Source organism: Portunus trituberculatus, chromosome 34 (assembly GCF_017591435.1).
Source record: "Portunus trituberculatus isolate SZX2019 chromosome 34, ASM1759143v1, whole genome shotgun sequence".
Classification (NCBI taxonomy): Eukaryota; Metazoa; Arthropoda; class Malacostraca; order Decapoda; family Portunidae; genus Portunus; species Portunus trituberculatus.
Genome location: NC_059288.1, coordinates 9790544 through 9813775, shown reverse-complemented (window position 1 = coordinate 9813775; position 23232 = coordinate 9790544). Strand labels below are relative to the sequence as shown.

At 43.5% G+C, this 23232-nt stretch overlaps 2 protein-coding genes across 7 annotated transcripts; one reads left to right on the top strand and one right to left on the bottom strand.

Moving 5' to 3' along the window:
* Positions 1 to 655: 655 nt before the first annotated feature.
* LOC123512682 lies at positions 656 to 14700 on the top strand. 3 transcript variants are annotated; one of them, XR_006677165.1, is made up of 5 exons: positions 658 to 897; positions 5798 to 5994; positions 7497 to 7920; positions 8448 to 12022; positions 14664 to 14700. XR_006677165.1 is itself a non-coding variant. In XM_045269183.1 (4 exons), exons 1-4 carry the CDS (start codon positions 895 to 897, stop codon positions 8739 to 8741), a joined length of 822 nt encoding a protein of 273 aa, XP_045125118.1. In that variant the 5' UTR covers positions 656 to 894; the 3' UTR covers positions 8742 to 12088. The 3 variants fall into 3 exon arrangements, 2 of the variants coding, with proteins under 2 accessions (XP_045125118.1, XP_045125117.1); XM_045269183.1 differs by lacking the exon at positions 14664 to 14700 and having other exon boundaries at positions 656 to 897; positions 8544 to 12088; XM_045269182.1 differs by lacking the exon at positions 14664 to 14700 and having other exon boundaries at positions 8448 to 12088.
* LOC123512681 lies at positions 11800 to 21409 on the bottom strand. 4 transcript variants are annotated; one of them, XR_006677163.1, is made up of 4 exons: positions 21235 to 21409; positions 12743 to 13137; positions 12146 to 12409; positions 11800 to 11936 (listed from the first exon to the last, which is right to left on the bottom strand). XR_006677163.1 is itself a non-coding variant. In XM_045269180.1 (2 exons), exon 2 carries the CDS (start codon positions 16963 to 16965, stop codon positions 15046 to 15048), a length of 1920 nt encoding a protein of 639 aa, XP_045125115.1. In that variant the 5' UTR covers positions 16966 to 17034; positions 21235 to 21338; the 3' UTR covers positions 14180 to 15045. The 4 variants fall into 4 exon arrangements, 2 of the variants coding, with proteins under 2 accessions (XP_045125115.1, XP_045125114.1); XR_006677164.1 differs by lacking the exon at positions 21235 to 21409 and adding an exon at positions 13469 to 13838; XM_045269180.1 differs by lacking the exons at positions 11800 to 11936; positions 12146 to 12409; positions 12743 to 13137 and adding an exon at positions 14180 to 17034 and having other exon boundaries at positions 21235 to 21338.
* Between the last annotated feature and the right edge of the window lie 1823 nt (positions 21410 to 23232).

Genomic DNA, 23232 nt, shown 5'->3' with positions numbered 1-23232 from the left:
CACCACCACCAAAGGATATGAGAGTCTACAGCATAATCTTAAAATGACAAAATAGATAGACTAGAATTTTTGTTAAACTCTTTTCATAGTCATCTCCACCGCCACCACCACCATAAGTCGCTACAAATATATTTTTCATCTTGATCTCAAATTAACTCCAAAAGATTAGATACATGAAGTCATTAATACTATTCTGACAAACTTTTATCCTCAAGCAAGTCAAAACAAACTACTGCTGGAAATCTCAAATAACGTATCACCTTTTTGAGATGAAAGTTCAATATAGAGAGACCAAATTGAAAAGAGAGGATGTGACTTTTTTTTTTTTTTTTTTGATGACAAGGAAGATATATCACGCTATGAAGCTTTAGCATATCAGGTAGAATATAACGACATCGAGAGAGTAGTGAGCCATTTGATTTATTATGAAACATTACGCTTTTTTACAGGTTAATTTGAGGATCAATCAATATACGAAAAAAAATGTTAAAATATGCTTTTGGAAGTCAAATAAATAGACACTTCCTGATGTTACTAAAAACTCAAAGTGGTGACTTGTGGGTCTGTAAATGTCCGCCCTGGAAACCAATGGAGAGAAAAAAAAACGGAAAAGTAAACAGGAAGAAAAAAAGAAGAAGAAAAAAAAAAAAACAGGAGCCGTTCAAAAGACGATCAGCGGAGCGGAATGAGACAAAAGTATTGTCAACAAGTGTGTGTGTGTCAGTCCACTTCAAAGCTCCACATTTCATCCCTCCAGCCTGTGAGAAGCGAGCCACACCCAGTACAGGCAGGGGACGATGTGAGGGAGCCGCCGGGCCACAATACAGGGCGTGACAGGGAGAAGGGGTGCCAGGGGAGGTGTCTGAAGAGTGTGTGGGTGCCGGGGCGTCCTGCATGGTGAGTGCCTTGCCCCGCCTGAGTGGTGGTGTGGGCCTGCTGGTTTGGGGTCAGTTTGCAGTTTCAGTGAACCATGGAATCAGTCGTGTTTGTTTTGGTGAGCAATGTATTGGAATGACTGATGGTTTGTGTCATTTCCGCCGCAAATTAATTTTGTTTGTTATGACTTTTCAACTCCAACTCAGCCAATGTCTGCCTCTCATTCTCAGCCTTCTTGGGGGACCTGAGGGACATAGGAGTTTTTGTTTGGGCGGGGTGGAGGGGGCATTAAATCGAGCAATGTGCGTTGCAGAAAAGGTCAGAAATCAACAAAATCACATCAAAAACTTTATAGATACTTTGATGGTGACGGCGGCGGCGGCAAGTGTTGCTCTGTTTATGTCGAGCAGCGCGGTAAATCTATAGAACAGCAACTCCTTACATATTCTTTTCTATTACCCCCTTCCCCCCAACAAGCTTGGGGGTACGTGGGGAATCGGGGGTTTTGTGGGGGGGGAGCCAAAAGAGGCGAGATATGGCGATCTGAAAAAATTTAAGGACAAAAACCTAACCTAACCGGGGGGCTGTGCCCCCCTGGACACCCCCTACAACACTAACCTAACCCTAACATAAACCTAACCTAACGTAACCTAACTTAGCCGGGGTGGCTGTGCCCCCGGACCCCCCCCCTGCAACACTAACTTAACCCTAACATAAAGGTAACCTACCGTATCCTTGCTTTGGGGCAGTTTCCCTCCCCCCACACCGGTTCTCTTATAGCTTCACACAGTATGCCCTACCTCTACCAATACCCCTCCTCACAATACCTTAACGAAAGGATGAAGGTCCTGGCTGGTCCTCTTCTCCATTGTACACTGACTTGCATCGCAGGAGCGATGATTTCCCAGTAATCAAATTTGCAACCTTTACAACAAATGTCACTGGTGGCCATAGCTCAACTGCACACACAGATCTCTGTGCACCTGTCTGCCCAGCTGTGCCCCGCCTACGAATACATATAGCAAATTCCCATTGGCGCAGCTTGTGGTGTTAAGAGGTGGTGGCACGTCATTGGACAAAAGAACTATAGACACAATAAGAATCCTATTGAGCAGTTACCCACAAACCCAGGATGTGAACAACAGACAGTCACTTCCTGTTACCCACAAACCCCAGATATATACAAAAGACAATAGCAATGTTTACTATTTGGACTTAGACTCCGAGTGACGTCTCTAATTTCAGTGAGGCAATGTGACATAACCGTGTGTGACCCCCAAACAAGACCACAAGGTACGTGTTCTCCATTAACTATTCATCATTTTGTGTTATTATTGCATGGATTAGAGAGGAGGTCCTATTCTAAAGATTTACGAGCAGCGCTGCCAACGTTACATTTCCGGCTGTATCCGCTACACCTCCCCCCACACGGGTTACTAACTAAACACAATGTAATAACCTAGCTGTGGGGAGCAATCCTGCCTGAATACCCTCAAGGGTTACTAACCAATATATATAATAACTTTATATTCGGACTCCAAACCCAACATCATAACCTAGTCGGGGGCATCTGTGCCACACTCATCACTCAACCAATGATTTTCTGAATAGCATTAAATTGATGTTAAAATGTTTGGTTTGGTTAGTACCCTTGGGGGTGTCCAGCGCTGCCCGGCTCGCCTCACTTAACCTCACCTGGCTACAAGGTTATCACGTTGGGTTGGTTTAACAACCCTTTGGCAGGATCTTGAGGGCACAATCCCCACAGGTAGAAGGTTATAAGGTTGGGTTTGGTTAATAACCCTTGTGGCAGAAATGACATATAGCTACCATCAATCATTTCTCATCAGAAAAACACAAACTATATCAGAGATTCCATGGTTGGCTGACACTGCAAGAGTGACCAATAGTTTTGCTATCACAAAGTACCACAAATGTAACAATCCAAAATTTGGACTGTTACTGCTGTGGAGGATACTTACCACCACCACTGGTCACTGCTGGCTATGCCAACCTATTGAAATTTCTCCATTTAACCAAAACCAATCTAACCCTAAGTTTAACCTAACATAATCTAGTTGAGGTGACACACATCACCAATACATCTTCCTCAGAACAAATTAACTTTAACCAACACAATTAAACTGATCAAACCAAAGCAAACTAGTCTAACCTGATTACCAACTCTAAGAAATTAATATGAAGTCATTACCTTATTTCTCTTTGTAAAGTCTGACGATATGATGGAAATAATGAAGGCAACATCCTGCCCAGTCAGACATCTCCCATAAACTAATTCAAAGGAGTCGCTTCTCTCCACAAATGGCTGTGATTGGCTATATTCATTATACATTACTTTTATTGGCCAGTGGCTGCATGCTCTGACAAAAGGACCAACAACTGTGATTTATTTCACATGTATGCAAATAATGTGGCAATATGCACACACAAGTGAGCACATCTAATGGTGGTCTTCAGTGCTCATTAGTCCATCACATGCCCTGGTGTCACAGTGTGTTAGCTCATTCCCCACCAAAAATTATAGATCTTTAAAAATTGTTGTCATTGCTATAGACAATTTGCAACTGGTATGTATGGGTTCAAATTATTCAGAATAAGAAGCTCTACATGATGAAAAGGATAAGAAAAGCCATGTTGAGTATAGTGAAAAAGGATGAAAATAACATACTATAATTTCAGGCAATTGCTGAGCAAAGTATAATGTTTTTCCAGTCAATTTTCATTTTGATCCAGCCAATGATCTCATGTGGCAATATTAGTACTGATTTTCTTGGTTTATTTACTTATGTTTTGGTTTTACATGTATGTACCTAATTGCATATTACAGGGTTCGAGTGGAGCTCATAGTGACCTATCTCCAGATCTAATTTTGTCCAACTCTACCTAAAATTTGTGCACACTTTCTGCTGCTACGATCTCTTCTTTCAAGTCGTTCCAGATGTCCACCATCCTGTGTGGAAAGCTGAACTTTCTAATGTATCTCAAACACTGACTTTTCATAACCTTATTAGAATGTCCTCTTGTCCATCTATCTCCATATTTAGTCAGTGATACCAGGTCTTGTCTGTGTCTTTTCCATACAATTTACTAACTTACACATCGTGATTAGATCTCTCTCCTGTCTATCCTTCAAAGTTGGTAGTTCCATTTCCTTCAGTCTTTCTTCATAGGCAAGGACATTTATTTCTGGCACCATCTTTGTAGCTGTCCTTTGGATTCTTTCTGGTTTCTCAATATCCTTTTGCATTTGTGGTGACCACACCACTACTGCAATATTCCAGTCTAGGACTTATCATAGTGGTTAGGATTTTTTTCATCATACTCTTATCCATATAATTATGTTGAAACAAATAACCCATTTATGTGTCTGCCTGGAGTCAGGATGTCTTGTGTAACCACTCCCAGGTCTTTCTCTTCCTTCCTCTTCATCATAACCTCTTCTCCCATTTTTTATTCTTCTATGCTGTCCTCATGGTTCTTTATTACTCTCAACAGTTTTGCATTGTCTGCAAACAAATTTATGCAGCACTCAAGACCTCTTGTATATCATTAATTTATATTGGAAACATTAGTGTCAGCACTGAACCCTGTGGTACACCACTTGTTACTTTGCTCCAACTTGATGGGGTGTCTATTATCACTGTCTTCATTTCTCTTCCTGTTAAGTAGTCCCTCATACAGCTTTTAGATACTTCTCTGCACTCTTCCTTTGTGTTCTATTTTCCATAAAGGGGGCATCACACTGGCCTATGGTATGCAGAACATGGACCATGGTTCTTGGTGCAAAACCAGGAACATTATCACACACAAGCTGCCCGTGTTCTTGCTTCTTGGGTGCTCCATCAGGGGACGAGGGATTGAGAGAGTGGGAGTGTGAGTGTGAGTTGTGTGCCTCGTCTTGGCTATCCATCTTTTCCGCAGCAGAGACCTTTGCTATGTTATGTAATGGACGGTGGTTCTTCTTGTTCCCAGATGAGGAGGAGGAGGAAGAAGAGAGTGTGTGTGTGTGTGTGTGTGTGTGTGTGTGTGTAATTCACTGTTTGATCTGCTGCAGTCTCTGATGAGAGCCAGACGTTACCCTACGGAACGAGCTCAGAGCTCATTGTTTCCGATCTTGGGATAGGTCTGAGACCAGGCACACACCACACACCAGGACAACAAGGTCACAACTCCTCGATTTACATCCCGTACCTACTCACTGCTAGGTGAACAGGGGCTACACGTGAAAGGAGACATCCAAATATCTCCACCCGGCTGGGGAATCGAACCCCGGTCATCTGGCTTGTGAAGCCAGCGCTCTAACCACTGAGCTACGGGCGGCGGCGCGTGTGTGTGTGTGTGTGTGTGTGTGTGTGTGTGTGTGTGTGTGTGTGTGTGTAATTCACTGTTTGATCTGCTGCAGTCTCTGATGAGACAGCCAGACGTTACCCTACGGAACAAGCTCAGAGCTCATTATTTCCGATCTTGGGATAGGTCTGAGACCAGGCACACACCACACACCGGGACAACAAGGTCACAACTCCTCGATTTACATCCCGTACCTACTCACTGCTAGGTGAACAGGGCTACGTGAAAGGAGACACACCCAAATATCTCCACCCGGTCGGGGAATCGAACCCCGGTCATCTGGCTTGTGAAGCCAGCGCGCTCTAACCACTGAGCTACCGGGCCGTGTGTGTGTGTGTGTGTGTGTTAGTCTCTCTCTCTCTCTCTCTCTCTCTCTCTCTCTCTCTCTCTCTCTCTCTCTCTCTCTCTCTCTCTCTCTCTCTCTCTCTCTCTCTCTCTCTCTCTCTCTCTCTCTCTCTCTCTCTCCATGGTGGAATCAGATAAGGTAACAAGTGTGAATTACTGAATGTACCTTTTATGGCAATTTTTTGTATGCATATCATTTTCTTTCCAGGATATCGATGCCTGGAAGAGTCACGTTGCCATCCCACACCTGCTGAATGCTCTGGTGCAGGTGGTGAAGGGGGGAGAGGCAGTGGTGGGTGGGAGGAGAGTGTCTCAGGAACAGCTTGAAGAAATCCTGCCTCACCTCTGCCTTGCACAGCCCTCCTGTAGCCTTGTCTGTGCCGACCTCCTGCACTCCTTGCCTTGGTTAGTGTGTCTGTGTGTATCTGGTGGTGGTGGTGGTGTGTGTCAGTGTGTCTGGTGGTGGTGCTAAAGGGTCTCAGTGTGTGTGTGTGTTTTTTATGTTATGGCCTATAGCATCTGTAGATATATTTGAAGTGTATGGGATATTTTGTTCAGCTTCCTCCAATTAGTGGCACGGGCAATTTTATTTATAATGGTAGCCATATTAGGGCTCATATCACCACCCAAGCACATCTTTGGTGTAAGGCAATTCCACCTCCACTTAGAACCTGGGTGTTGTGGTGACATGTAAGTAACTTTAAACCACTCGACAAATGACATAGTTTCAAGACAGTATTTAGCTAGATTTGAACCTACGCATGGACGTCTGCTTGATCCCACACTCACCACCTTATCCACTATGCCACTGCCTCCCACCAGCGGTGGTGTTGGTGGTGTGTGTCAGTGTGTTGTCTGGTGGTGGTGTTGATGTGTGATGTGTGGAGTCTAAGGTTTCCAAGTGATGTGTTGGCTGGTGTACTATTGGGAACACTCACCTACTTCAAGAAATGCATGAAAAAACAAAACAAAAAACTGAAAATTGATGTTCTCGTTTTGGCAGTATAGGAAAGTGTTGATCTTCAGGTGCATAAACTGACATGCATACATACACACTAACAGTTAAGAGTTTTGGGCAAGTCTTTGTAATACAGCTACATCATATACAGCCATGGAACTCACCTATCGTGTAGAAGCATCGGTGGCCTTGCTGTAAACAAAGAGAAATTGCATGACAGGCGTGTGGTATGTCTGTTGTAGTGCGGGAGTGTGGCAGAGACTCAAGATTTTCTAAGCCTAGCAGTGTAATTTTTGAGGTGTTTCATTGGGTTAGGTTAGGTTCATGTTTGGTTAGGTTCATGACCCAGTAGGGGATTTGGGGGTGCAGGGAAAGACCTCTAGAACAGTTAGTTTAAGAAAAATTTAGAATATTAAGTGGGTGGTCTGAGGAATGCGGATGTATTATAAGTAATTGCCAAGTTTTCAGAATAGTGTAGTCCATGCAACAAAAACTTCCAATAAAAAGCAGGACATGATTTGCTCTCTGTGCTTGGTGAAGATAAGGACACATTGAGGAGCAGAATCCAGGAGCCATACAGTGTGATTCTCTCCTTGCATCATAGAGTCCAAACAGTCAGTCAGGAAGGATTATGAATTGAAACCAGATTATTTGCTGATATTCATAACTCATGATAGTTAATGAATTGGTTAATTTATTGTAAGACTGAGTATTATTTTTTTTTATATGAGGGGAGATCTGGCCCAGGGCAACAAAGACCATTAAACAAAAAGGTCCACTTAGATACCAGTCCCTAAACAGGTCTGAGAGAGGTAACCAAAAGAATGGGATAATTGTCTTGAACCCTCCCTCTCAAATGAGTCCAGGTGATAAAGACAAAAATACAGAAGCAGACAGGGAGTTCCAGAATGTAGCAGCAGAGGAATGCATTGGTGTTTGACTGTTGCAGTGACAGCAGTGTGTGGGGTACACTGGAGGCAGCGTTGATCAGCAAGAAGGTGCTCCAGCGAGACATCACCTCTGCCCTCTACCTGCGCCACTGCCCTGCTCTGGAGCGAGAGGTGCTGCGTGTGCTGGAGCTGTACGTGGGCGTTGAGAGCCAGAGTCCCTGGTGGCACGACGAGAGACTCAACATATCCCACTTCAAGCCACATGGCAGACCGCTTCGTGCTGATCCTCCAGCAAAGCAGCACAGTGAGGCCGGCACTGCAGACGGGTGCAAGGTAAACGTGTGGGCTGACTCTCCGCTGGTGGAGGCCTCAGGACACACCACCCAACTCTTCACTCACTGCCTTGAACTCCTGGGAAATGTTTTGTGGAAGACCCATTTCTCGTTTTGTGCGATCATTGCTTGCAGGGACTTCCTAGCACAGGTGTGTGTGTGATTTGTGGTTGTATTGTGTAGTGCTTTGCATTTGATTTATAAAAGTTTTCCATTTACATGTGCATTAGATGAGCAAAGGAATGTGAAAAAGGAAGATAAAATAAATGTCTTTAAGCATTGTGTGAGTTATAATAAGAGAGACAATAAGCAAAATTCTCAGGATCAGTAATCATTATAGAACAAAGAATTTCAAGCTTGGAACAATTTAGATTTAATAGATTTAAGAAAGAGATGGAAGGAGATACTTCTCAAATGGAGTGTTAAATAAATGAAACAGACTGACTAAGTAATCAGGTTGTTAGTGGTGAGTCATGGGCGAGCTAAAGAAGATCAGACAAATTTAAAGATGAGAATGATAGGTGGAAATAGGTCGGCATGTTTTATACAGGGACTGCCATGTGTAGGCCTGACAGTTTGCTGCACCAACCCTTATGGAGTGTGTTTAGTGTGACGAACAGTAGAGGTGATGGCTTAGTGAAGGAAGGTGATTTAGTGAAGGAAGGTGATGTGTTGCAGGTAGCAGAGGAGGTGGAGGGAGAGCTGTACCAGAGTTTTCCAAGCATGCTGTCCCACCTTGCCTACCTCCTCACCCTCCCTCTGGCCACCCACCAGGACCAGGACGACCTCCGAAGATCCTCTCTGCTCCCGCTGGTGAGGAAGGGGCTGCTGGAGGAGCTGGCCGAGGGTGGGGAGACTGCCCGGGGGAAAGTGTGTGTCATGCTCTGCTTCTTCCCCTTCTGGCTGCCGCCGCTCAGAAAGTGTGGCTTTTTGAAGAAGTACTTGGCCGATACTATATGTGATATTTTTTAGTCGTTACTGATGTGTCTTTTTATAGATATTTGTTATAGTTATTGATGTGCAATAGTTCCCAAAATGATCTTTAAAAGTACATAAGAGGTCTACATTCTGACACATTTGGTGGTTACGGTGGCAACAGTTGGTAGCCCTGCACACCAAGTAGGGGTACTTGCTGTGTATTATGACTTTGGGATACATATTAGCATGTCAGCATCTGGTCGTCATGTATACCAACCTTATTGACACTGCATGTGATGTGGCAGCAGTTGATGTGTTGTTCATTATGCCACTGTTCACACCACACATGGAAGGCTGTTTTGGGGACTAGTGTGCATTCCTTGTGTTTTATATATATTGTGCAGCTGACTTGTTTGCACTGTAGTAATAAGAAGTGTTCCGGACTCATTCTCAAGATCAGGGGTTCTCTACCTGTGGTTTGCAAACACTGAGGGGTTCACAAGATTTCTGGGGATGATTAGATGGCTGCTTTAATATTATCCTGTGCAGTACCTTTGCATATTGAGTCAGTGTCAGTCACCACATTAACATTCTGTTCAACGTCTCTTTGCTGGGGCTTTGGGTAGATTGTTTTATAACTGGGTCTTTTAACGAGAAAAAAGATTGAGAACCCCTGCTCTAGAGGCTTTGAGAATTTTAGTTTAGCCTTTCTTTTGATTTTGTCTTATTGTTGTTCACTTACTAGGATGTGGCTGCTGTTCTTAGTGGACAGCTGGGGTGAGGCAGGTGATGCAGATTAAATTCCTCTCCAGGCAGAAACATTGTAGACTTTGATGGCAAGCTTTTGTTCACCTGCTATTCATTTCAGACCCCATGAGGCAGCACTATTTCCAAACATTTCCTAGACAGACTTTGATCAATATGACATTTTGGGCACTAAACTGTAGCTATAACACTGGCCACTGAAGGCAAAGGTAGCACAGAAGCCCTAGACATTCACACTGAAGGCTTTACTGGTGTTTGACGTGTAGCATTCCAACTTCTCTTCCTTCATACTTGCCTTCCTATCTCCCAGCTCCTCTCCCTCCACCTTTTACTCTTTTATGTAAGAGGGGAAGTCTGGCCAAGGCCAAAAAATGTGACTAAACAAAAAGATCCCGCTTAATGTCAGTCCTGTCCTTCTGCTTCCAATCACCTTATCTCTCCCTCCATCCTTGCCTTGCCTTGTCTCCCACCACCTCTCCCTTCATCCCTGCTTTCTTACCTTCCACCCCCTTTCCCTCCATCCTTGCCTTCCTTTTGCTTCCTGTCACCTTATCTCTCCTACATCCTTGCTCTCTACCCTTACACATCACAATTATGTCTTCTATCTTCTACAGTCAGCAACAATTGATGTAAGTGCGGGAAAACAACAAAAGCAACTTCCCTTGCATTGTAAGGAACTCCTCCAACTACTACAAAATGTCCATGGCTGTCACTCAAATCTTGAAGGACATTTAACATCAATGGAGATAGTGGCAGTGTCACTCTTCCCTCCAAACCCGTTTGTGCAATCTTGTGCAGTTCACTGACATCATCAGATAAAAATATTTGAGATGTCAAAGATGTACACGAAGTGAAATGTCATAAGTGTGATTCAGTGCTACAAATTAGGCCTAAATAGCCATGAAACAAATGTGAAAACTGGTGTGAGTGTGCGCATAGTGCGGCGCCTTGTTGCAAAAATTCAAGGCAAATAATGAGTGTGAGCTTCTGTGCCACAATTATAGTGGAGGAAGGTGTCCAAAGATTTCTGAAAAAAACTTTTGATAGTTATAAGACACGAGTTAGAGAAAAAAAAAGAGATAGTACAGCAAGATATTAAAGAAAAGAATGATAGTGCTCTTCAAGGAGTGCACCATTCATAGAGCCACCCAAGAAAAATTGAAATACAAGATTGAAAAAGCACAAAGCAAACCTTTGGTGACAGACACACAGTGAAGGAAGAGGCTTGAATTTGCATGGAAGTACACATCATGGACTGTTGATGACTGGATTAAGGTTTTGTGTACTAATGAATCTGTGTTTCATATGAGTGACAAAAAAAGCTTGAGGGTGTGGTGCTGCCCATGGTGTGACCCCTCTCACCCCAAGTATATTGCAGACTCACAAGCATCCTCCTTCTGTTATGGTGTGTGGTGCATTTTCTTAGTGTCTGACCAGCATGTTTTTCCAAGAGTGAATCAGTCATGAAGGATGTATATCTATGCCTTCTAAAAGATAAGTTGGCTAATTGCTATGCCGTCACGGGTGCGGAGGTGTTCCAACAGGATGGGGCTCCTTGCCATCACTGCACACGTTGTGAAGGAATGGCTCCCAGAGAATGAGGTTCACGGGATACATGACTGGCCACTAAACAGCCCTGATATATCACCTATTGAGAACCTCTGGGCGATACTGAAATGCAAATTGAGAGAAGAAAACTCATTCATCGAGGAGAAATTAAAAGGCAATTCATTGGGCATGAACAGTGATACCTGTGGCAACTCTGCAGCCTCTCTTCCAGATTGTCTCTTGGAAGTAAGAAAATGCAAAGGACACTCCATAAACAAGTAAAAGGTTAGGTAATGAGGCTCACACTTACACTTACAATTCACTACATGTAATTACTTGGCAGATATTTTCAGAACACAAGTTTCGTTTGTTGTTTTTCCGCGTGGTCACGTCATTTGTTGCCAACTGTATGCGAGTATTTTCCCTTGCTCTTGGTGCTTTGCTTTCTGTACCAATTGTAGACTCCTTAGGGAAGCACTTGGCAATGGATCACAGTGCAAATTAGAGGACAGCTTTGCCAGAGTGTTGTATTGATGTGTTTGTGTGGAAGATATTTGGGAAGACAGCAAATCATGGAATCTGTAATGCATATAGTAAGAGATTCCTTCATGTATATGCATTACTGTCATTTGTCTTCACTTCATTTTGGAACAGTATTGAGTATGATTTATTAGGTACAAATTCCAAACCAAATGAAATAGATTCTCTCATGTATGTTTATTTCATAGAAGTACATGTTTTAAAATGCTTTGAAATATTTGGGTGCAGTGAAGTAGTGATCTTTGAGACAACAGCATTCATTGATCACCATGTAAATAGAACCATCATATTGTGAGAGAAGTGTTCAAAGTAAGGATAGGGGAGGCAGTATTCCCTGAGAGGCTGTGGTGAGTGACTGTGGTTTGTAAACATACTGTGGGGGGACATCCTGTGGCTCTGTGGAGAGAGAGAGAGAGAGAGAGAGAGAGAGAGAGAGAGAGAGAGAGAGAGAGAGAGAGAGAGAGAGAGAGAGAGAGAGAGAGGTACATTTATGACAGTACCAAGAATATTACTCAATTACCTAAATAAAATAAACACCCCAAATCTTTCACACGTCGTATTCAACCTTAACCTGTTCAGCATCGGATACATCTATACATACATACCATTGAGCATCCAGTATGTATGTCGTGTGTTTAAGGTATTTTTTCTGAACCCTGGAGTATGTTACGGTCTGCGGCGAGCACTTCATAACTCCTTTCAGCGCATGGCCATCTACTGGTAGGTTAGATGAGAGCACACTGATTAAGGCTGGCTGACTGATGACAGTACTACAGGTGTGGATGCTGCTCCTGATGACCCCATGCCAGTAATAATGATGATGATGATGCCAGTCTGCCAGTCATCTGCTGAATTTCCTTGTCCTGGTCCTGCCGAGAAGAAAGGAATCAGCATCCAAACATACCGGCAGATCTGGGTTTTCTTTATGAATGTGCTGCATTTGTTTTTACAAGAGAGCAGGCTGGCCAATGGTAACTAAAATTAAGCAAGGAAAGATCTACTGAGTGTCAGTCCATAAGCTAGACTACATAAGAGAGTAAAGGGAAGGATAGGAGTAATCTATCATTATTTACAGCACAAGACTACAATTGGTTGCACATCCTGAGGTGCAAACCATTTAATTAGATACACTCTGGCACAACATTTCATGAGAGGGATTCAGCATTTACTATATAATTGTGTGGCTTGTCCAATGAACTCACCTCACCCTGCTTGTGTGGCCAGTCAGCATGGTGCAGCCTCCTCCCTCACACACCTATGCACTAGTCACACACTAGTGCACCAGTCACACTGGTGGCAGCAGCACCACAACCTTTCTGGTCCTTGCTTGTCGGCTTGTCGTTAATTTGCTTCTATGGAAAATATTCTTAAGAACAAAGGTGAAGGATGCAAAGGAACAATGAGCACAATCAATGCCTTGCAGTGAATGATGAACAAAGAGAAGGATGTGGTGGTGAACTGGCAGGATGTTCTGCACCTTGCAGTGCAGCAGGCATGTAGTACCTGTGTACCAACCCTCCTGAGCCACAGTGCAATGGTGCAGCCATCACCAGGAACTGTCAAGCCATCAGTATAAGGAGGTGTTGGTTCAATACAACTGTCAAAGGAAAGGAAGGAATTATTTACTGGTATCAGCCCCTGAGGTCAATGGTCAATGGTTTCCCTTCCAGTGATCCAAGCTGATTATGCAATGTCTCATTAGCACATGCTTCCCTTACAAGCTTTAGTGATTGGGTGACTATCTATAACAATGACTGGCTGGACACATCACAACTACCAGCAACAAAGGAAGACAATGAGTCACTGACAGAAACCTTTATCAAAAAAATATCCATCACTCATAATGCAGACTAGAAATTATCCTTGAAAACATGTTAAATTATTATTATTATTGGAGTTTTATATTAACAAGTTACATAACAACTCACCTCCATGCACATGACTGAGTGACACCCTTGGCTTTCCCTGTATCTCCACCATACACACCGAGAACCTTCATCAGCATTCAGGTTTTTGTACTATACAGATAAGCACACCTTGACATTCTATTCTTGACTTAATCTGTCGGCAAGATCTCTGTGACAAAGGCCAAGCAAGTGCACAGGGCTAACTCCCCCTTCAACAAGTATGCAAGTGGCAATACTGAAAACATGTTATCCTTTTCACTGCTATTAGACACATCTTTCCTTAAACCCTTCAGTACCATGATACATCTCCATATTCATTCTTCTTACTATTTGGTGATTTTATACAGCTTTAGAAACTTGTGGGGGATTAAAATAGTGAAGACTGTGGCCATTAATCTTCTGACCTCCATAGACCTTTCTTAATATCAATAAAATGGTCTAATTCTACACAAAACACAAGGTAAAAATGTCCCAGTACTGAAGGAATTAACCACTAAGGCATTTTTTCATCTTCTACAGCCACCAACAGACAATACACTGGCTACACACTGCAACATTCTTCCATCTAATCCCTTTCTTTCTTGAATATGCCTCTAAAAATTTCCCTACATTACAATCTTTTGAGTGTTGAGAATTGTTACATATTACAGGGAAAATATTACACAGTGAACCTTGTGACTTGCTTGGACCAGTCACCATCACTGCAGAGACTTAGAAAATGAAGCCCAGTAATATTAAGGTCACTTTATTGAGGTTCCATGAAAGGTAAGGTATTCATGTGGCACCAAGCAACAATACTGAAAGAATCGCTCACCAATCAAGACACCAGTGATGCCTAACAAGTATTTGAACCACAACAACAAGGAGTGGAATGGTGAGATGGTGAGAAGAGTGTCAGGTGGGAAGGAAAAAGACCGAGGTAGAACAGAATCAAGGTGGAATGGTGAGATGGCAAGAAGCGTCAAGTGGAAAGGGGGGAAAAAAAATGAAGAGGTAGAGCAATAAGGAAACAAGGGAGGAAAAAAAAAAAAGAAGAAAATCTCACTCACAAAGTCAATTAAACAACCGTATCTTCTAAATGTAAAATATGCCTAAAAAAAGAAAACTTTAGAATGTGACACAATAGAAAAAAATAGTAAAACCAGAGAAAAGGAGAGGATAAATATAAAAACAATCTCGTAAAATAAATCTGACTTCAATATCTCCTAAAAAGGAGAGAGAGAGAGAGAGAGAGAGAGAGAGAGAGAGAGAGAGAGAGAGAGAGAGAGAGAGAGAGAGAGAGAGAGAGAGAGAGAGAGAGAAAAAAAAAAAAACAACTAATATTCACAAAAACACCCATTTCACCATATACATCCATCTAAGACTGATTGCATTCAAAACTAATACACTGAAAAGGCACAGTATTAAAGGCATACCAAGCTTGTGCAGCCTCCACACAACACAGCTGGGTAAATGCACTGCTTCCGTCTAGAACATAGCGATATGAATACCTGATGTCAATAATAAGGAAAAGGAAATCAGGCACACAATAAACCAACATGTCTCCACTAGTGTTCTCTTCCTTTGGCTTCCTTTGTGTCAAATCTAAGCTGCATCTGCTACATAGAGACAGACAACTTGCGCTCAACACTGCCGCCACAGAAAGATTGGCCGAACGTGAAGGAGTGGCAGTGCGAGGAAGCGTCCTCTTGCAGTAAGAAGCTTTCCGAGAAGTTCACAGGAGTTGAGGAGAGAATTCTGGCTTCTTTCTTAGTGAGAGGACGACTTTTAGCAAAGTTAGCGACAAACAATGGCCTGGGTTGCAGCTTCCTTGTCTTTACTGGTGAACGCTGTGGCTCTTCTTTATCAGTCCTTTTCTTCTTCTTCTTAATGTTGCATTGCATTTCTCCCTCACTATCTTTGGTTCTCACAGCATTTGCATTCTCACTCAGGCTTCTCAAGCTTTTCAGCTGCGTGTCTCCCAATGCTGTGCTGTGGGACGAGCCACTCTGCAGCAGCACTGGCAGCACCATGGAGTCAGGGCACTGGTCTTGGTGCTTTGTATCACTGCTGGCTATCGATGTGATTAAGTCATTCTCTGCTTCCGTACAAGGCTCTGGTGACACGAGCTCCGAGGAGACAACAAACCTGCTGGGCTCCACAAACACGTCCTGGCTGGAGGTGACCGATGACACGTTCACCACCTCGGCAACACGCCTCTGGTGGATTGGTGTGCTGGTCACCAAGATGTCATTGTGATTTGCTGCCTTGTCACGACTTTTCCCAGTGGTATGTCGGTGGTGGTGGTGGTGGTGGTGGTGGCCATGATGGTGGTGGCAGTGATGGTGTCGGTGTCGGTGGTGGTGTAGGTGAGTGGGGTCGCTGGATGGCAGGGGACTGATACCACTGATAGCTGTCCAGTTACTGTGCACACTCCCTGTACTGGATGGGGCAAAGCTGACCTCCATGGGTTCACTTTGCATCTTGACAGAAACAGGTAGAGCAGACACCACCACCTCCTCCTCTGCTTCCTTCACTTCATCCAAGGCACACACTAGGGGTTCCTTCACATCCTCCTTGGTATCCTCAGCTGAGTCATGTGGGTTCTGATGTTCTACCTTGCATTCCTGAGACATGTCTTCACTGTCACAAGGAGGAGGGTCCTTCACTTCATCCTTGGCAGGGATTTCCAGCTCCTCCTCAGCGCTGGATGCAACAGTGAACTTATCAGGGCTCAGGAGGAAAAAAACAGGAGGCGATAATGGAGAGGATGAAGATATGATGGCAGATGATGCAGAAGAACACACTTCACAGTCACTACAAGAGGAGGAGGACGGCGAGGACCTTGGGGAGTGGATGGGTGTCGGCAATTCTTCTCCATCTCCCTTGAACATGAGTGCTTGTTCACTCAGAGAAGTGGAGAGAGGTGGTGAGCCATCCTTGGAGTGAGGGGGCATGCTGTGCTGGCTGGTGGCGGCAAGAACAAGGTGCCTGTGATCGTTGGACTCCCCCTCTTTGGCGATGGTGGCAGGCGAGGCTACGTTAGTGGAAAACAGCAAACGGCAGGAGATAGAGCTCTCAGCGTGGCTGGTGGAGGTGCGGTAAATTTTGCTGGGTCGCTCAGGGCAATCCACAGATTTTGAGGTACTCTGGTGAGGTGTGGTCAGATCCAACAGTTCCCTGGAGCACTTACTCTCCCTCCTGCCTGCCACTGGTGTGAGGGTGAACCTGGTGCATAGCTTCAGATCCTGTGAGGCAGGCAGCAGCAGTCTGTTCTCCTTATCTTCCTTGACATTCCTTAATTCTTCTTCCTCATCTTCATCACTGTCGCATCCCAGGTGAAGGATGAGCTTGGAGGAGGAGAGGGAATCCTTGTCACTGGAGTCTGAGGCAGGCTTTTGGTGGAAGGAGGGTGGGCAAGTCTCACCACCATTCAGGCTTGCCCTCCTGCCTGGTTGCACTAAGGCAGGTGAGGGTTGGGGAGAGGTGGCCGTGAGTTGTGACAAGTCATGAGTCTCTTGATCAGTCAAGTGTTCCATTGTGGCCACCAAGTGTTTTGTCCAAGTTTGGTCTGAGTCGGGGCTGCAGCAGCCTTTGATGCAAACAACCTGAAAAGTTGTGTCCATGTAAAAAGATTACAAAATGAAGACAATACATCAAGATGCCAGGTTTCCAGCAATACTTAGTGTTATGAGAGGGTCTGTAGTGTGCTGGTGAATTGTGGTTCACCAATGATTTGAGTTTTCATAAAATACTGTACTGGTAAATCAGAATCAATCACATGTTTTTACTTTTCATAAACTCTGATAAAATTGTCCATTTCATATGCACACAACAAGGAACCAGACTCTGATAGACTGACAGATCACAAGATGTTTAAGATCCACGTATCACAATCTATCCTCACCTGGTGGACTTCCCCAACTAAGGTAGGAGAAGCCACATTCTGTTGTTGTGCCAGCACCAAGCAATAAGTAAAGAACCACAAAGGCAATACTATAATACTAGGCTGGAGAGTGAAACATATTCGACAAAAAATGCACAAACAGGTAAAGAAAGATGTTGGTTGAGTTGCAATTTGATTAACTCAACAGTTATCAGTACTGGAAAAGATTAGCACCAAGATAATTGGTTAGAGATACCTTACAAGTGGTGACATTCTGAGAAGAAACTACACTCTGTGGTAAGGAATTCCAAGTATTAATGCCTCTCATGCTAAATGATCTAACATCTAACTGGGAGTGAACATAGAAAATTTTGTACTGATGTCCTCTCCTTTGTGGGTAATACACAGCTGAGTGATGAAACAAGTCTTCAGGTTTTATTGAAGAATCTTTACAAAAAAAAACTGACCAATATCTAATCATGTCATGACAAAGAAGTCTGCCTTGGTTGGCAACTAAGATGTTCCATACCACAGACTGTTTTTGTCCACCTTTCCCTGCACTCCTAGTAATCTCAAGTCACCAAGATATCCTGTGTTCCAGAGTGATGTAGAATATTCTAATAATGGTTTTATGTGAGTGGTGAAGATAGAACATGAATGAAGACTCACGATGAACTGTCGATTCAAGACATTCTCTACCACTGAGCTCGCTTTATGTACTATTTTGGCTACATGTTGGTGGAACTTCAAAGAAATGTCAACAGTTATGTCCACATCCATGGCAGCTTCTTTGGTTGGTATAACCCTACCATCAAGGAGGTAATGACCCGAGACACCCAGTAAGGATGAATTCACCGGCTTCCTTTGAAACCTTAATAATGCAGACTTGGAGGAATTCATTTTAAGTCCCCATGAGAAGTAGCCTCTTGGTGTAAAGTGTTGACATAATGCCTTATCTCTCAACACACTAAGGCCAGAGGAGACACTGATGCCAACATACAGATTAATATTAAAATGTGCAATTAACAATGAAAACTAGTGCAACAATGAGTTGGGTGTCCCTAAGGAAGTGTCTAGATGTTTGAAGGAGTCTGAGTAAGAGAAGGGTCTATTGGGGAAGTATTAGCAGGAAGGTGTTTTTTTTTTTTTTTCTCAGAGGCAGCAATATTTGTGTTTACATCACTAGTATACAAAACACAAAGCATACAAGAGATGAAATAAAACCAAATAACTTATGAAGCAATACAAATAAGGGATAATCTTACCAATAGGACGTCCTAACAAAACAGTAAAATATTCATATTTAGTGATAAAGTACTTAATGCACAATACGTTTCTTGTGGTTTTATTTGGGGGACGGCCTTACTGTGTCCTACACAAGCCCTCAAAGTCTGGTGGGTGCCTCACAAAATCTAAGTCCGCAACGATGAGGCTCGTGGTAAATTTGAGAGAGTTATGTGTGTGTTCGAATGTTGGTGAGCGTGCAGGTACTGTGATGTAGTATAGCGTGACTTCATAGCTGCCAATCACAAGGCGTGACGTTGTCACGGCATGTTAGACCTCCCAATTACAAGGCAAACATGTGGACCTGTGTACTCGAGGTAGGTGTGATGTATCAAATCACCTGACCCGCTAGGTGGCTAACTACTTCATGATGAGAATGGTTGACGTGATGGTGGCAGACAGGTGTGAAGATTGTGATATTGGACTAATTGACTTTTGCTTGCGGTTCTCGGAAAAGACAAGGGATCTCTTTGACTTATGTGTCTGCCACAAACTTATTTTAAAAGAAAAAGAGTGTGAAGTGTGCAGAAAGGCGGCTGTGCTGGACTTTAACAAAAAATTGTGGAGATGCCAGAAGAAAAGTGGTAAAGGGCACAAGAAGAAAACTAAGTGTTCCTGGCAGCAAAGTGTTTTTAAGAATACCATTTTTGACAATGCTCATAGACATTGAAACTATTTTGATATTCATAAACGCTTACGTGCGTGAGTTTTTCTTACATATTCGTTAGGAGTGAACTCAAAATTAGTGACAAGGACACTTGTGACTGGGCTAGTTTTTGCTGCGATGTGCTGATCAAGTGGTGTGTCAAGAGGAATGGACAAATTGGTGGTGCAGGAAAAATTGTTGAAAAAGACGAGAGCAAGTTCGGAAAAAGAAAATATAACGTCAGGAGGTTAGTGGAAGGACAGTGAGTGTTTGGCGGCGTGTGTCGAGAGAGTCGTGAGTGCTTCATGGTTCCCACTGTGCAGTGAGACAGGAACACACTCCTTGGCGTTATTAAAGATCATATTCTCCTTGGCACCACCATCATTTCTGATTGCTGGAAAGCTTATAATTGCTTAGAGGACGAAGCTTACCAACACCTAACTGTGAACCACTCTGTCAACTTTGTGGACCCAAATAACAAAGCCACGCACACAAACAACACCGAGCGGTTGTGGAGGGAGGGAAAAAGTAAAGTGCCTCTCTTTGGACGAAGAAAGAAGCATTTCGCAGGCTATCTAGCCAGGTCAGTGTTTCTTATGGCCACTCCAGACTGCACTTGGTCCTTGAAGAGGCTGCATCTTTATGTAATCCTTACACTCCGGGGGTGTGCCCCCCCCCCGGCTAGGTTAGGTTTATGTTAGGGTTAGGTTAGTGTTGTAGGGAGGGGATCCGTGGGGGCGCAGGCCCCCTGGCTAGGTTAGGTTTATGTTAGGGTTAAGTTAAGTGTTGTAGGGAGGTCTGAGGGGTAGCACAGCCCCCCCGGCTAGGTTAGGTTTGGTTTGGTTAGGTTTATGTTAGGGTTAAGTTAGTGTTGTAGGGGGGTCTGGGGGGCGCAGCCCCCCCGGCTAAGTTAGATTTGGTTAGGTTAGGTTTAGGTTAGTGTTGTAGGGGGGAGGGTTATGTAAAACCATTATATTTAAGGACATTTTCGAACATTTGAAGAAATTTCCATAGATTTTTCAAAGTCCATATATCACTCAAATATGCCTCCCCCACTAAAACCCCCGATTCCCCACAGGCCCCCAAGCTTGCTGGGACTAGGGAGGGATGACATAAGAATATATAAGGAGGTGCTATTAGTAAGATTTACCAAAATAAGAATCTTAGATATGAAGGTTAGGTATGCTAGCAATGATCAGAACTCCTTTAGGTAATGCTATGCTGGTCTGCTCCTGTGGCTGGCAACACTGCATTCTGTGAGAGTTTCAGGTGTGGCTGCCTTGAGGAACCAGTTTGTCTGTCTGTGGCTCTGCCATGCCTGTCACAGTACTCCTCTGTCCAAACAACCTAAACAGACTATTACTTCCTGAGCCTGACCTTTCTACACTCGGCGGCAGGCCAGACCAGGGCGAGGCAACACCAGCTGGAGACCTTTACCATTTCTAGCTGTCACCATTTCCAACAAATCTATGGAGTTGACGTGGTCCTTATTAACAGCGCTGTTAATATCCTTCTAAACTTTCTATACCATCACGGTGAATAACTCTTAGCCAGCAGGGGCACCGACACACCAGTGGCAGCCTCGCAGCCCTACGGTACATGTATCAGGTGGGTGATTCGAACACACCGTGGATGGAAGGCCTTCACACACTTACCGCTGTACTGACGTTATTTCTCACTCCACAAACTGCATTCACCATTAGTGTTGGGCACTGCATTGCACAATTTGTATAAACATGAAGGGAATATGACGAAAGGTTCCTAAAAACCACAAAAAGCGGCAGCCTGCTCGTGGTCCGGCGCCGCCATGATGCCTCTCAGTCCTGTCACCACCACCATGGCTCACCACTCACACGCTCTGCTTCCTCACCACTCCCTCCCGCGCTTCACACCTCACACCATGATCAATGGCAAGGCTAATCCCGAAATATCAGCAACACGAAATCCTCCATGGGCTATACATGGGTGAAACTCCACATTTGTTACACCTACCTACTCCAGTGCACGGCGGCGTGACGACTGCCGACTGGCGTAATGGCTGCCGCTGCCCCGTGGCCGCCGCCCCAACAGTGCTGCTTCTTGTAGTCTCTCATTTTGCCCTGATATTCATTGCCTTTTAAATATTTTCATTGCTATACACCTAAGTTTTAGTTTATATTTCTATTAGATTTTGTTTTATCTAGGCATGATACTTCCAGAATCGAATAGGCGACTTGTGAAACTGTCTCTGTCGCCAGATGGCATCACGTGCCCGTCGACCCAGAACGAAATTTCCCTGAAAAATCACTTAATTACCATAAATCATCTGCGTTCTTTCTTGGAAAACTATAAACACATATCAATACAGAAACTGTTATTGTTTGTATAAAAAATGTAGTCGATATGTTTCTTTATCTAAACAAAAAAAAAAAAAAAATAACGATATACTAGTAGTTGAGAACTCGGGTAAAACAAATTGTCCTTATATGAAAGTAGTGCAGATTTAAGCAGGAAAAGGCTTCGAAAAAAAAAAATTCTGCTTGCATTTCTGCGTTTCCTGAGTTTGAAAAAAAAAAAAAGTCAGAAATAGTTTAAGGGGCGTGGCTTAAGAGTACAACACTGAATCCAGGATGATACAATGCACGTTGTTTACTAAGCTGAAGAGGTCACAAGAAGAAGAAGGCGAGGTGGTGTGGCGGGAGTTGACAAAATTCTAGCATCCCATCAACAAGGTATGTAATTACTATAAGCGACCATTTGGTAGGGATACTGATACTAGGCAAGTCAGAGCTGGGCTATTTTCCCTGACGCGGTCAACAAAGTGACTAGTGTTACGTCCTGGCAATGGGACGTTCTGCTGTGAGTTGCTAAGTGTAATTCAGTTTCTTGGCAATTATTTTTTTTTTTCAAAAGAGACACGTACACACCCAATGCAGTTACTCAAGAAACGCAGAAATGCAAGCAGATTTTTTTTTCGAAGCCTTTTCCTGCTTAATTAAATCTGCACTACTTTCATATAAGGACAATTTGTTTTACCGACTTCTCAACTACTTAGTATATCGTCATTATTTCCGTTTTGTTTAGATAAAGAAACATATCGATTACGTTTTTTTATACAAACAATAACAGTTTCTGTATTGATATGTGTTTATAGTTTTCCAAGAAAGAACGCAGGTGATTTATGGTAATTAAGTGATTTTTCAGGGAAATTCGCTCTGGGTCGACGGGCACGTGATGCCATCTGGCGACACAGCTTCACAAGTCGCCCAAAGAAATTCTCTCTGCCATGGTTACCACCAAAGACTATATATAAGTTTATATATAGTCTTTGGTTACCACAGTAGTACATCAGTGTACAGTACAGTATTCTGAGTTTTGTGACGTCACCTTCAGCAATACAAAGCTCCAGCATATTTTATGGTATTGGTAGACTTCACTTCTAATCTTGGTGTGAGTTGTAAGGGCTGCCTCACAGGTGACTGGTGTACGTAGGCTATACCACGGGCCAGATATATCTAGATTCTAGACCGTGGGCTATACCAGAACAAGACACAACATTTTATATGTAGACCAGTGGTTCCCAACCTGTGGTTCGCCTTCCACCAGTAAGTGAAGGCCTTCCAGGTGAAACATGAGTACTTTCGGAATCAGATGCGATTTTTAGTTAACTTAAATTGTCATTTCTCAGAAAAATTATTATTGCCTTACACAAGATAATCTGGCATCGATCAGCTTGTGGAGAAGAAACAGATGCGTCCCTCACTTTAAATCAAATTGCGTTCCTTGTTAAAAGACAATTTGTGTGTTCTACTTGTGAATAAACTGGTATTTGCTGGTATTTTTTTTTCCCGGAAACAGGCGGTTCGCGGGACTGTACGGGACTTCCAAGTGGTACTCGCTCAACTTCCAAGTGGTACTCGCTCAGGAAAAGTTTGGGCATCACTGATCTAGACAAATGTCCAGAGTGTGTGGTAGGGAAACACGCTGACGCAAGGTTGTACTCTATTCTTT

Bases quoted from the DNA above. Each gene is read 5' to 3' on its own strand.
- LOC123512682 (XM_045269182.1), top strand. The intron at 5,995-7,496 runs GTTAGTGTGTCT...TGACTGTTGCAG, and splicing joins CTCCTGCACTCCTTGCCTTG to TGACAGCAGTGTGTGGGGTA. The intron at 7,921-8,447 runs GTGTGTGTGTGA...GATGTGTTGCAG, and splicing joins GCAGGGACTTCCTAGCACAG to GTAGCAGAGGAGGTGGAGGG.
- LOC123512681 (XM_045269179.1), bottom strand. From the start codon at position 20,960: ATGCAGTGCCCAACACTAATGGTGAATGCAGTTTGTGGAGTGAGAAAT. The intron at 17,035-20,897 runs GTAAGTGTGTGA...ACAACTTTTCAG, and splicing joins GAAATAACGTCAGTACAGCG to GTTGTTTGCATCAAAGGCTG.